The sequence below is a fragment of the Zingiber officinale genome, chromosome 7B (assembly GCF_018446385.1).
Source record: "Zingiber officinale cultivar Zhangliang chromosome 7B, Zo_v1.1, whole genome shotgun sequence".
NCBI classification, from domain to species: domain Eukaryota; kingdom Viridiplantae; phylum Streptophyta; class Magnoliopsida; order Zingiberales; family Zingiberaceae; genus Zingiber; species Zingiber officinale.
The window spans coordinates 104771905-104787243 of NC_055999.1; the positions used below are offsets into that span (position 1 = coordinate 104771905).

Consider the following 15339-nt stretch of genomic DNA (forward strand, 5'->3'; position numbering starts at 1 on the left):
GATCTCTGCCATCAGGAATAGGGCTCACCCGAACCCAACTTCCGGTCTTGTCGAGCAGGCTTCAGCTCCGACTTCTCGTCCCTCGGAATCGCTGCGTGGTTCCTTCTCGTTCGCCAGCGTACTCATCCGCAGTCTTCGTCCCTCAATCGTACTCCGTGCCGACCTTCTCGCTAGCTGCTTCTCTTGCTCCTTGAGCAGTCTTCCGCTCCGGCTTGTCATCCCTCGGAACCACCGCACGCTTCCTTCTCGTCCGCCGGTATACTCTTCCACAGCGCCTCGTGCCTCGGGCGCACCACGTGCCGTCCTTCTCGCTAGCTGTGTCTTCCGCTCGACTACGTGTGCTCCTTAGGTCCTGCACACTTAGACACAATGTTAGAAAAACACAGGACCTAACTTAACTTGTTGATCACACCAAAACAACCTTGGGGTTCCAACAATTGCAAGCCACGACTCTCCAACTCAACCATGGCCGCAGTATTGATCTCTGCTTCCGCGAGTTTGGATTTTCCGAGCAGATATGCCCGCAACATGACTTGAGTTGCAAAAGAAAAAGATAAATCAGTTAGATTCAAAACTAAGACTAAGAAGGAGCATACCTAGGCTGAACGGAAGCCTTGTGAGGATCGGGCTCAAGCCAAATACGTAGAGAACGCCCTCCAGCAGTAACTTGTGGATATCGTACTTCTGACCAGACAAGCTGGAAGCCACCTAAAGGTAGTCTGATTGGCCCTTGTACCTGCCGAGCGACAGTGGATTTCCAACCTCTAGCTTCTAGCCGGTTGGAAAATCAGGCCGATCTGGGAATTTGACAAAAAAAAATAGTATTCCTTTCAATGTTTATTGGAGGACGGTATCTAATCAAAAAAGACCGAGCCTACTCGGGTTTGGAATAGGAAGGTCCCCGACTCGGATAGTTTTGGATAATAGAAGTAGTGAAAGAGCCGGGATGACAGAGGAATGTCGTGCAGACGAAAAAGGACTACAACATCACATAGTAGCCGAAAGGAGTTCGACACTAGCTAGTGGAGAGAAATATGAAAGTATTTATAAACTGTAGAGAAGAAAGGGTGGACCAGGAACCGTAGACTAGCAGTAAATTGGTCCCTAAAAACATACGAAAACCAGAGGTGTCTCATAGGGCCGATCGAATGAAGAAGGAAGGGCAATTTCATAGCCAGGAGGAATTTCATAAGCAAAGTTTAGGCTTTCTGCGTCACCCTCGTCGAATCTAGATTCGACAGAGGTGTACCAGAGGCTAGGAACAGGGATAGATGTTGGTGCGGAAAGCATCCGACGATCGAACCTGAGTTTTGATAATGACAAAGGATTCAAAGTTAAGGTTATTTGTGATCTAATGTGTTTGAATGAGTTTGCAGGAAAAATTCTAAGATATCTTAGGCAAAAGTCCTAACTGCGATTAGGTAGGCAGAAAATCCTAGGGGGTGGTAACCCTAGGCGGAAAGCCTTGGCGGGTCGAGGTCTTTGGGCAAAAGTCCTAGAGTCGGAAATTCTTAAGTGAAAATCTCGGCGTCACGGATCGGGTGGAAAGTCTCGATGTCCAGCAGAAAGACCTGAAGACTTGGGCGTTGAGCAAAAGCCCAGTCGATATGGAGGATCGAACTAGCAACAAGTATACTCTCCTGAGTGGAGTAGGTGAGGACGCATTCCCCAGAAGAGGGAACAGTAGGCGTCGGTTCGATCTAGGGTTTTTGGTCAGAAATCCGAAGTCAGAACCGGACAGCCCGGTGATTGTCAAAACATTTATGTTTGTCTTATTATTGCGTGCTAACTTTGTGTTGCAGGGTATGCTTGGTATTTTGGGACTAACGTATCTTGCAAGAACAAAATAACATGATTTGCCTTGGATGAACAGTACCCGAGACGCCCTCCATGGAGCTTGGAGGCGCCTCGGGTGCAAGAGCTAGAGAGTGTGCACAGCAAAGCTGGAGGCGCCCTCATGGAGTGATGAGGTGCTTTGGATGGCCTTGAAGGCACCCTCCATGGCATTGGAGGTGCCCTCAGGTGGATAGGCTGCGAAGGAGTCAAAGCTCATGCACGTTACGGATCCGCTAGGGATGGAGGCACCCTCAAGGGCATTGAAGGCGCCCTCAACGACTTATATAAGCCTGTCTCGACCAGCAATTTGTAACAACACAGTTTTGGTAATCCTTCTTCAGCGCACTGCTAATGAGACTATCCGGCTGAGCTACAATAAGACCCCGACGCCCCGAAGCTGCGAAGTTTCAATTCATTGTTGTTGGTATAGCTTTTTCAGTATAGTTTTGTAATAATCTCTTGTAGTTGCGCGATTATAGTTGTTGCCTAAAGTAAATGCTCAACGAGCGTGAGCCTTGGAGTAGAAGTCGCCACAGGCTCTGAACCAAGTAAATCCCTGTGTTTGCTTGTGTCTCTGTGTTTTAATTTCCGCTGCGTTACTCTATGTTTTTCGAAACGAATGTGAAAGTCACGAGCGCTATTCACCCCCTCCCCCCTAGCTCGTTTCGATCCAACAATAGAAAGTTGAGAGAAACTCGCCATCAGAAACAAAGATTGACAAGAACATAGGTTCAATTGAAAAAGAGAAAGAGGACGCTAAGAACAACCAAAAGATCTGAATAAGAAGGAAAGCTTACAAGAAAAGGGAAAGATTGTCGTAGAAGAGAACGCCGCAGCAAAATCGTCGGAGAAGAGCACACAGCGGTAAAATATGAAGACAAAAGAGCAAAGTAGACGACGACGACACACACGAGGCTTATAAAGCTTGCAGTCGATTGACAACAACCGTCCGATCCAAGGTACACAAACCTAGAAACAAATCCAACCGCTGAATTTGAAAATGGTCACATCACGTCATCAGGCAGATGTTCACCTGTCACATCAGGCATGTGGCGACAATATAAGACACGTGTTCTTCAGTCAACAGGCCACATTTAAAGCCCTTAATTAAAAAGGTATGGTCGCGTGCTCAACCATAATCTTTGAGGATTTACGTAGATTTTAAGAAATTTGAATGGCGTCAGCCAAAATCACACTCGCCTGAAGGGATACAATGAAGGTAGAAAATTTTAAGAAATATTGATGACCTTCTTCCCGATTGGCACACAATCTTCCCGATCGGCAAAGGCAAAGTAAAGTCGAGTGGCGTTGGTTCAGGGGTCTCTTAGCAATTAATGGGTCGCGAATAGTCCGATCGGGCATTGAGGCATCCACTGTCCAGTTAGTTAGACTTGCAGTCTCCTTCGACTAGACTTGAGGGGAAGACTTGTGATGCGGAGATAACAGCATACGTGGCACAAGTCAATAATCACGGTGTAGGTCAAAGTTAAAGCGGCCAACATCAGGATTCAAGCAAGGCTAATCTGAGCAGGAGTGACTACATCAGCCGACCGGAATGATGCTGCCCGGTCGGTGGGAAATCAGTCCAAGCGGACCACACATCCGGTCGGAGATGACGCCGACATCAATCATGTGAAGTGATAAAGGAGAAGACTAAGGGTCTTGAGGAAGAAAAAATAAAGGGGAACGCTCCATCTGTCATTAAATGCACTAAAGTCAAGATAAAGATACCTTCTGTAGATAATCAATATCATTAAATAGGGGAAGATGGAAGATCACTAAAAAAGGTATAAAAGAGACATACCAGGTATGAGGAACAGACAAGAAACATAAGTTTTCGCCTCTATCATTTTTCATTTTCCATTTTTCTTCCTATCTTTGATTTGAACATCGGAAGATCAACACCAGCTACTCCTTCCTTAATTTAATTTTACTTTACAGGTAAACACGAGATTCTCATCTAGTCAATAGAGCCACCATCTTTTCAACTTTCTAGTTTCACGTCTTGGACAGCATTATTGACAATGAAAGGTATTGACAAGTTAAAGTCGACTGATACTAGATAGACAAAGAAATTCATAGAGACGGTCTTTTAGCACCACAGGAAGTCCCAAAAGCGTAGCTTTTTGGTAAGACGAGAAAGTATTGAAGGTACTGTCTATTGATAGGGAAGTCTAAGCGTGATGAGAGTCTATAAGCGATCTCTGTACTTTTAGTTTTAGGTATGAGGATTAGATCTTATAATTGGTTGGAGTCAATAATTTAATCGACAAATAGTTGAATCAATTAGACAGTCGATTCATATTGGAATGTTAGCGAATAAAATATTTCTTGGTTCAATTAATTACACTCGGTTGAGGTAAAAAATCTATGATTATTTAGTTATTGGAAATAGATTAGTCATCTAAATAAAAGTTCAATTGACTCAAGAGTTAAACAATAAGTCAATAACTATTGAAAACAAGAAGCATATAAGAAGCTTTATAAGGAAAGAATTTTAGCAATGTTTATAATCGTTAATTTAGGTTGATCTGTCGGATTCTGTTTCGTTAAATAATTTAAACCGATTAAATTAAAATTTTATTAATTTATTTTAAAATAGATCCAAACAGGCCGACCTATTTAAGCCTGTGATCCGCTCATGTTGACCCATGATGAGCTTAGATTGACATGCTGGTTGAGAAAACAAAATTTCTTCTAAAAGTTTAAACAAAAGTGAAAAATCAATAAGGCCACTTATTCTAGAATCCAGATTTAAAAATTTCAATTTTTTCTATATATATTTTAAATTTTTTTTGACGGACTCATAGACTAGCCCATCTAATTCATAACCTACTTTGAATTGTGTATTATTAGGGATTTTTTGATTCACGATGGTAGACTTGTTCGCTCTACCCAGCCATATAATGGACTTTTGATGGGTTGACCTGTCCTATCATGGGTTATTCCATTTGACGGTAGTAATAATGCTTACAATTATATGTTTGGTTCAAGATCATCACGCACAATTTTAATTATGTGATTACTAAGTAATGCGGTGATAAAGGGGGGGAGGCCCCACCCCGCTGCCATGGTGAAGGTCAATGCCACGGTGGAGGTTAGAGTTAAGGTGGTCAAACACCCCTATACCACTGGTCAATCGGGGAGCCCGCTCGCCCGATCGGGATAATGAAGATCCGATCCGACATCATAACAGCTCAGCGGGGTTCCGAGCTTCCGACACTCAGAAAGACTACTAGGTATCTACAAGGACATGCCAAGCGACTTCCCAGCTCGGCCTTATACAGAGCTATAACAACGGAGCAGATTTATGACCGAGCTATACAGAAATAGAAGGGCGGTCGAGTGACTTTCCCCCTCGACCAGATAGTGGCTCATGGACTAGGACAGTGGGAGCGCCGGTCGAGCGTCGACCCCGCTCGGCCAAATAAGACACTCATCCTAGCAGAAAGTAAGAACTCGAGCCGAGCGGCTATCCCACTCGGTCCAGTAAAAGACACTGCTAGCTGGATATTATCTTTTTGGGAGCATGCGCCGCTGACAGGCGGCATGGTCGGCGGTTGGTTCAGACAGAAGATCGTACGACAGAAGTTTCCACTGTCACTTCAGAGATATGCGTGACTCGTTAAGGAATTATGTCAGGGACACTTTACCGATACATCTTTTTAAGGAAGCATTGAGAAGCGTGCAAGTCTTGAGAAGCGTGCACACACACTACAGGAACCCTATATAAAGGGGGGTCCAAGCTTCAGCGGAAGTATGCGATAATCTACTATTACTACTGTTGTTCGTTGCTTTGCTTTGCTTCCACACATCGGCGATGACTGACTTGAGCGTAAGAGGGTCAATGCCGGAGACTCTTTCCCTGGCTCGACACTGATGCAGTTGTGGTTGCAGGGTCGCGCAAAGTCGACACGCGGTCAACCGGAGTGCCACATCCCCAGCTTTCGTCACCTCGATTATCGGACATGATCACTAGGTAATTACATAACCTTAGTTATGGAGGATGAAAAATAATCTGATGTTGTTTGGTTCAATTTAAATAATGTAATAAAATCTTTTTTGTTTGAATATTTTAGCACATAAACTAGTATGATATTTTATCTTATTATCTTGATTTAGTAATGATAATATTATTATTAATAGTGATATACATAAATAAAATTGGATAATATATATATATATATTTCCAAATTTACTTAGATTATCGGATTTTAAATAATGTCTATTTAATTAGTTTCAACTATAGTTAGGATATAACTAGAGTTGATTAATTTAATTTATTAAAGTTTTAATTAAATATCTAAGTTTTTTTTAAAAAAAATAAATCATTCAGCAATCGTCATTACCTCCCCGCTTCTTCCAACTCCCGATTTTGTCGTCGTCGATTGCCACCCGTTGCCCGCCGCTCATCACTCATTGCTCGCTGCAATCACCCGTCGCCCGCTATTGCCACCTCCAATCGCAGTGTTCATCTGTAAGAGTTCAAACCATAAAAGAGTTTTGTCTACTATTGGAGGGTGTTAAACATTTGACAAAGTATAAAGGAATTTTGAGAGTAACTCAACTTACCGTTAAATACGAATGTAAGAAGCTTTACGTAAAAAGAATTTCACCATGTTCACATTCATGTATAAGTAAACCGCAAACACATGTTCCGCAATTGGTATCATATGAGTATTTATTCTAATAAAATTTATTTTTAATGAGTATAAAATATTTTATTGAATATTTGATCTTTCTCGTTAAAAACTCCATATATTTTACTTATCATTTTTTCCACTGCACAAATAAACACATGCCAAATAAAAGTTCCACGCTATAAGTATTTCTTACTCTATAATTATTATCTCTATCTTACCTCTTTTTATCCATCTGTATAGAGTAAAAATTGTAACGATAAAGTTGCAGTTGTGACCAGGGAAAGTACAACAGAAAAATTATTGCCACATAATTTAAAAATTACAAGTTGAGTGTAGAAATAGTCTCTTATTATATATAGGATAATACTATATATGATAGATTCAATATAATTTGATTTTTTTTTCAGGATCCATATTGACAAAAACTTAGTGCTATTCATTAGAGAAAAAAATCCATTATAATTCACTGCTTGAATCTCGATCTTAAAATTCTTAGGATTCATATTTGAAAGTCTAAGTCCGGGGTTTTTTTTTTTTCGAAATTTGATGGATACCAACGGGAAAAATTAGATGGATCCGGCACAAATTTAAAAGGAAATTGGGCGAGGCGGATACCAACGACGAGAGCCCCACTGCAGAAAGCGAACGGTCGAAATCAATCCGCATAGATCTCATCGTTAAACCAGTGGGATTGAAATATCATGCTCATGCGCAACGGCCCTTGCTAGATCGGAGCACGCATCCCACCTGAGCCCGAGCCCTTTTTCTCCTCCATTGAAACCCACCGCCCCCAGCTTCCTTTAATTTCCGTTTCGCGATATTTATTTTATAGAAGGAAGGCGAGAGACGAGCAAGGAGCTCACCCCAGTGTTAGGGTTTGGGTTATGGGAGTTGGGCGATGTCAGGCGAGAAGCCGCCGGTAGAGATCTGCAAGGGTGTCAATGGCCTCGACAAAGTCGTGCTCAGGGAGGTCCGCGGAAGCTCCGCCGAGGTCTGTTCCGCCTTTCCTTCTCTCGTTCCCACCGATCTGGATCCATTTGCTTTCGTTGTTTTTTTGCCCTTTCCGTTTCTGATGCTCCTGTTCAAATTGTTCAATTTTTATTACTGAATGCAACTCTTGCATTCTTTCAGTTGAGCACAAAATTTTGTAAAGAAGATTTTTCTTCCAATTAGGGCTCAAGCAAGTCTGATCAATGTTTGAAATGTTGGCTGCGAAAAATATATTGTTCTGCTGGGGGTGAAACTGAAATGGGAACAATATTTACCTCAACTACTCCCTCCGTTGCCTGCTGATGCCTTTGTGCACTTCTCTGCTGCAGAACGGTAGCGAACAAGTGAAAACATTGGGAAATAGGCCCCTTTACAACCTAAAAAAACAACACCTAGTTCCATTAAACCATTAAACTTATCCTAATTCCACATCGGTGCCATCCGCATCACGTGTTGATATGCTTGCCCAACATCAATATAGTTTCATTCTGGATGGAGATTGAGACTTTAGCTCTGAAAGAAACATTAAACCTTGATTCTCATAACATTATTTCTACATTTGCGGTTTATCAAAGAATAGATGCAATGAAATTCTTTCTTGAGCTAATGCTTTAGATTCAAAATTTTATTGTCTTACTAAGTGTAGATGACTGGTTTCCTAAAGTGGGGTGGTAGGAAGTTGAGAGGCCGTTCTCTTTATTGAAGCTGTAGGAAATGCTCGTAAATCAAATTAGATTTTGTGGATCGTGGAGTGTAGACAAAGCCACAAATACGTGGCTCTTGTTGTAGAGGATAGAATATATATAGAGGGTGAGAAGAGAACATCTGATCTATAATTATATGTAGCTTCAGGACATACTTATAAATAACTGCCTCCTAAAAGTTCTGTCAATATCACACTGCTATGCAATATTCATAATAGACGTGGAGTACATCTGTTCTATAATTATAAGTCAGTATGAACATATACTTGTAACCGCCTCCTAGAAGTTCTGTCAATATCATTCTGCTACAAAGTATCCATAATCAATGGAGAAAGTATAACAAAGGCAATATCTGTTCTATAATTATAAGTCAGCGTCAGCATATACTTGTAACTATATCCTAGAAGTTCTGTCAATATCATTCTGCTTTGAAATATCCATAATCAATGGAGAAAGTACAGAAGGCACGTAAACTAGTGTCCTATTATGGGGTTGCATCATTATATAGAAGCTGTATTTTAAAAGCTTGTGAGTTTTCCTCATAAACTAGTGTTACTGACTTTCGTTGAGTTGATGGTGTCAATATTTGGTTACCAAGTTTGTCCATTTCTATGAAAGGTGCTGCAAAGGACTGCTGCTTGCTTTTTTCTTGTTATATTAGCTACAATATCAGTTTATAGGCGAGTATTTATGTCCTATTCATTTGCAGGTGTATTTGTATGGAGGTCATGTGACATCTTGGAGAAATGACCATGGCGAGGAGTTGCTTTTTCTCAGCACGAAGGTATTGAAACTGTTTCCAATAGTCAAAGTTTAACCATGGAGTTGGTCAAAATTATGATGCACATCTACTTATTTCAACATTAGCTATGATCTTTTGGTCGAAATTTATTAATGTCATATGCATATATTCTAAGAAATATTAGGTTTTATAGTAGTCTTTGACTTGTAGACAAGGGGCAGGTTCAACAACCTGTTCTAGAAACTTGCATTGCTTACATTCCACATATATAGATAATGAACTGGTGCCAATTATTCTGTTTTTTCCTAATCCATCTGTATCTAACCAATCTGAACCTGATAGGGTTTTACTGATTGTGGATTTAAAAACATAAAACTAAAAAAATGTAATGAGAAGTGCATTCTGAGAACTTGGAGCAAAAGATGGCGGTAAGAATATAGAGTATATCAGTTTCCATTATTAAAATGGTTTTAGATGCATCAAGTTCAAGTATCTTTTCAAACTTCTTCTTGTAATGAACATCCATTAAGTAAATGCACTTGTCATTGTCTAAGCAGGACCTATATTAGATTCAGAGTTCACTACCTTGTGTAAACTCTCAAATCTTAAAGCTCAACTGAATTTAGTTCAAGTGATCTTTGCTAATCTTGGTTATGCTATGCTGAAATTTCAAGAAGTAACTAGACTAATACTGGAGTTAAATTTCACTTTTGCCAACATGCATTTGAAGTAAAGATATAGTATTGAATGGTCGGCTACTCGGCTAGAGGGCGAGGGGAGGATACTCTGATCTGAAAATAAAAAATTTATTTTCTCTTGCAATGTAAGGACACGCCAAGTGGATAGATATTGGCTGAAGGTGTTGATTAGCTTTCTTGGAACACCTTTTTGACCTTTGTCTGTGCGAGTCCTGTTTCAAAAATGCAGACAATTAGCTTTCTTTTTGTGATTTTAGATGTCTGATACCTGAAGGGGCAATCAACTTTCTTTTTGTGATTTTAGATATCTGATGCCTGATGTGGCAATCAATACTGTTTGCTTTCAGAACAACAATGCAAACATTTTCTGCTTCAACACCATTGTCCAAGATGTGATTTCAATAACCTGTCAGTAAAGCTTCTAGGTTTATGGAAGCATGCAACCATATCTATCACTATTCTCACATTTTGATTATTTTACTTGCTTAATCTAACTCTAGTTATTTTAAAAAAAAATTCTGCTCGCTGAATCAAATTCCATTGATTTACCTGAAAAAGTTGTCTCTCAATCCTTTCTTTTCTCTTCATCACAAAACTGTTATATTATTTTCCTTGATTCCTTTTTAGGCAATTTTCAAACCTCCAAAAGCTATACGCGGTGGTATACCAATATGCTTTCCTCAAGTATGACATTCTTCTTCTTGTTTGCCTTTATTATTTCTGGATTTGTTTATATTCATAACCCAATTTAAGAGAAATGCAGTTTGGGAGTCATGGAAATCTTGATCAGCATGGTTTCGCAAGGAATAGATTTTGGAGTATTGATGCCACCCCGCCTCCTTTTCCAACGGTTAGCACCAACAAAGCTTTCACTGATTTGATCTTTAAACCAAGTGAAGAGGATCTAAAAATATGGCCTCATAGGTACTGGTCAAGCAATCCCTATCTATTATTTTTTATAATTTAGCATTCTAATGCTTTAAAAAAAAAAGAGTTTGAATTACTTAAAATCTCTAAGCTTGATGGATGTTGCTGCTGCCTTCTCTTTGCAGTTATGAATTTCGTCTAAGGATTACTTTGGGACCTGGAGGAGATCTAATGCTGACATCACGGATAAGAAATATTGATACAAAGCCATTTTCCTTCACATTTGCCTACCACACCTACCTCTCTGTTTCTGATATCAGGTAGCTTAAATGAATTTGGATATGTTTTGCTGTTGTACCTTTGCTGATATATTTTGTATTTACATGCTTCAGTTACATATACTGGATTGTCAATTTATTCGGGCATGCAAATGCCTCTTTTCATCGACCAATATTAAAATTTGGAAAATATTTTATTCCAATCAACTTATACGTGGTAATGAAACACAAGTTTCTTTCCTGGTAGTCCTAACTCTTAAGTTTTCAATTGGCACTATGATAATCTGTAGAAAAATACTCAAGCTATGAATCAGCTTATTTCCCTGACCCAAAACCTTGTCTTGGTAGGTAATTTTAATGCTTAAGATGCCAAGAATTTCAATGCAGGGTGAACTGTATTAATTGTTAGTCACAGTTTTACATGCGTTTTTGTTTTACCTGATATTCTTGTTATAACAAGTTTTTTTTTCACCCATCCTGTGCCCTCTTTAAATGATCGCACCTTTATCTTCCATCAAAAATGTTGATAACCTATGGCAAAATAACAGCAACGATTGAAATGTCTTGCTGTTTCAGTTGGCATGATCCTAACTGTTCCATCTGCCAACCAAGATACTGTGTTGGCATGTACATTCTATTGATGTAATGTTCATGCCAGGGGCGTAGCCACCTTAAGGAGAGGGGGTGCGACCGCCCCCTCTCAAATTTTATTAAAAAAATTATATATATATATATATATATATATATATATTTGAAATTCCTTATCATCACTTTGAGTGGTTGATTCATCACCATTAAATGTCGAAAACTGAATTTGATCACATATTTGGAAATTTCATGACCTAAGTTATCCATTTGTACCACTTCTACGAGGAAATATCACAATTTGAAATGTTAAGTATTGAATTTTAAAAATAAAATATATAATAATAAACGGATGAACTAAATCGTAGGGCACAAAGTAAGGAAGCTAAATTAAAATTGAATCGAGTTTGAACTAAATTCAACGGGTAAATATGGAGATAAAAATTATGTTAGTTCAAATTGAAATTGATTTGAAGTTGAGTTATGACCGAACCAAGTTTAATATTTAACAAAGTTTAATTGATTTGAATTAGGATATTTTTTACGAAACCTTTCATTTTTTTCTCTCCCTCTTCTCCCTATGCATGTTACATCCCCGTCGTACCATATGCAACCCCTTCACCCACTTCTCTTTTTTATTTTTTTTCTTCCTCTTCTTCCTCATTTGCTTCTTCTCCTTCTCTTCTCCAACATTGGTAAACCTATAATTTTTTTCTCTCCTCTTCTGAAGCACAAGAGCTTTTTTCTTCTCATTTCTCTTCTCCAACAAGCAAGAAATACAACACCAGTTGCTGCCCTCTTCTAGTAACAAGATCAAGTAGCCATCAACTCCCATATCTTCTTCCTCTTTGATATTTTTTAGGATTTTATTGGCACAACAAAATAGTCATGTTTTGTCTTATCTTGCTTTCTTTGTGTTGTTACCGAGCTCATCGAAATTAGTCAAGGTTGCTAACGAAGAAAGTAAAGTTCTCCATTTTTTAGTCATGTTTTGTCTTATCTTGCTTTCTTTGTGTTGTTACCGAGCTCATCGAAATTAGTCAAGGTTGCTAACGAAGAAAGTAAAGTTCTCCATTTTTTACTTCCTCTCTATTTTATCTTCTCTATTTTTCTCAAAAGCAATGATCTTCCAAGAGTTATAAGTTATTCCTTTCTCGTTTTATGAATTTTTGAAAATTGCCCCTCCTAATCGAAAATCCTGGCTACGCCCCTGGTTCATGCTGACTTATATTGCACAGTAGCAGTCGAGATTGTCCATGTCTCAGTTGGCTGTTCCCTACTTTGATACTTAGTATATTCATTTTCTTTGTATCGTTGTTGGATACTGATAGTTGGTCACCGACACAATTCATGCTCGTTATCCTTATTAACCATGTGAAACAAATTTGGAAATACCCATCTTGGACACCTGGATCTTATCTGTGTTGAATATGTAGTTAAGTTCTAGTAACATAGCATATCAACAATGAATTCCTTCACACTAGTCTCGTGGTGTCTGGTTGTAAGGGAAAGGTGGTGGGGGGTAGCATTGAAAGCCCATGGTGGGTTCACTTCATGGAATAGAGGTCATTGTTGGTCATCAAATTATAATCTACCTGTTAAGGAAAGCCATGGTTAATATTGGTATTGATATTGGTCATTTTGAGAACTTGGGCACCAGTGATATCAAAGCAGCAGTATCACTTGGTTCCCAGTTCGTAGCAAAGAATAATTATTTGATTTATGAGATAACTAAATGTTTTAAATTTTAAGACTGATGCACCTTATATCTCACAAAATATCAGTATTTTATATTTCAACAACAATTAATGTGTATATTAACAATTAAATTAATAAATTCAAATTCTTATTCTAATTAATCAAGCAAATAATCTAATAATTTGATCATTAATATCTGTAATAATTGAATAAATAAATTAATTATTAACAAGTATTATTTATAATTAGTCTATAATTAGTGATGATAATCTAATTAATTATATAGTCTGTATTGAGTGGAATTAACTAATTAAAATAATGAGTGAAGTAAGCAATCTAATATAAATTATATTATTTCAAATTCAATTACTAATCTGATATATCTAATCAATCAAGTCAATCATTTATCTGACTAACTTAAAAAAAAATTATATAATTATTCCAATATTAATGATGATATCATTTTTTGCCATATCAATAAATTGTCAACAAAAAGGGGAGCCTTGGTGCAATAGTAAAATTGTTGTACTTGGAGTTCAAGGGATCGAGTTTCAGAAACCGTCTTTTGCAAAGCAGGGTAAGACTACCTATACTAAATTCTCCCCAGGGTCCGTATTGGAAGGAGCTTCGTGCATTGAGCTGTCTTTTTTTTTTAATAAACCGTTAACAATAGGAATATTATGCTGATATCATTTATAGAATATTAATAAACTATTAATAGTATGGATATTACTAATAAACCATGTAAATGATGTAATTATTTGTACTTTTTTTTTTATCTACTATTGGTGGTGATCAATTATTGTTAGTATGAATATCATTAATTATTACTGTTATCAATCAAATGATAACTTACCTATTAGATATTATCAATTTTATTACTTATTTTCATTTAATAAATTAGTTTATATTCATTTATATTAACGTTTCAGTGAAGTACGGATTGAAGGACTTGAAACTCTTGATTACCTTGATAACTTGAAAGCCAAGGAGCGATTCACAGAACAGGGAGATGCAATTACTTTTGAGACTGAAGTACGTACATGAGCATGAGCGTGTATTGATTTATAATCATTTTACTGACTGTTCTCTTTATGACAGGTGGACAAGATATATCTGGGGACACCAACAAAGATTGCGATTATAGATCATGAAAAAAAGCGAACATTTGTTTTGAGGAAAGATGGGCTTCCAGATGCAGGTACGCTTTGTGTTTTTTGGTTGGTTTGCTACTGGGCAAGCTTACAAAAGAAGCTGAACCTTTTCATTCAATTTTATTGCATTTTTTTTTCAGTGGTATGGAATCCTTGGGAAAAGGCCAAATCCATTGCTGATCTTGGGGATGATGAATACAAACATATGCTGTGTGTTGAGCCAGCAGCTGTTGAAAAGGCCATCACTCTCAAGCCTGGCGAGGAATGGAAGGGCAGGCTGGAGCTTTCTGCTGTTCCTTCCAGTTATCGAAGTGGACAGTTGGATCCTCAAAGGGTGCTTCAAGGATGAATAATAGATGTCCTTTCCGGTGAGCTATCCATTCTGTGGCTTATTAAATGACAAAAAAGGTATTTATGTAACCTGACCAACAATCATCCTAAATCGAGAACTTCATGGATGTTTTTTGAGAGTTCAGTAAATCTTTGTGTTCTCTGAAAATCCATTAAGATCTTGTTCAATATTTGTTTTCTGATGACTCTACCACCAGATGTATTTTACTGATACGGTGCTTCTGTTTTGCTTTTGGATCTGCAGGCACTTAAATGGCACAATGAATGCTTGGCAACAAGATAATTTTTTGTTTGTTCTAGCAAGTCCACTGTCTTCCATCGCGTGCTTTTCCTTTTTCCTGCTCTCTTTGTAGATCTGTGAAGAGAAACTGCTAGATAAGATTGATGGGGAACCTCAAGTGCTCAAGTCTGATTTGTGTTTTCTATCTGGACTGTGCTGTCCCAAAAATTTGAAAATTTGATTATCGTTAGAGTCTGTCTTGCATATTAACTGGTCTATTTTGCAAATAAAAAAACGACATATCTTAATTTCAAAGGTTATCTTGCGAAAGCAGGTTGACTGTCTATTGTGCTTCTTTAATATTTTCGATTTATTACAATATCTTTAGAATTAAAATTAGTTATGTTAATCCCATTTTAGAACTGAAATTAGTTGGGTTAGTCCGGTTTTAAGAGAAGGCTCTCGCTTGGATTTGGTCCAATTGGAGAACTTAACGCGACGCCACTAAGGTTACGTTTGGTTGGATGTAATGTAATCTAGCTTGTAATGTAATTAAATTTGTAATGTAATGTA

General features: G+C 38.1%; 1 protein-coding gene across 2 annotated transcripts; it reads left to right on the forward strand.

Annotated features, from left to right (window-relative positions):
- The first annotated feature begins 7179 nt into the window (after positions 1-7179).
- LOC122006681 (putative glucose-6-phosphate 1-epimerase) lies at positions 7180-15081 on the forward strand. Of its 2 annotated transcripts, XM_042562267.1 has the most exons (9): positions 7184-7470; positions 8883-8957; positions 10241-10297; positions 10377-10537; positions 10666-10800; positions 13974-14076; positions 14143-14242; positions 14336-14563; positions 14791-15081. In XM_042562267.1, the coding sequence occupies exons 1-8, from the start codon at positions 7378-7380 to the stop codon at positions 14542-14544; spliced, it is 933 nt and encodes a 310-aa protein (XP_042418201.1). In that variant the 5' UTR covers positions 7184-7377; the 3' UTR covers positions 14545-14563; positions 14791-15081. The 2 variants fall into 2 exon arrangements, with proteins under 2 accessions (XP_042418200.1, XP_042418201.1); XM_042562266.1 differs by having other exon boundaries at positions 7180-7470; positions 14143-14563.
- The last annotated feature ends 258 nt before the right edge of the window (positions 15082-15339 follow it).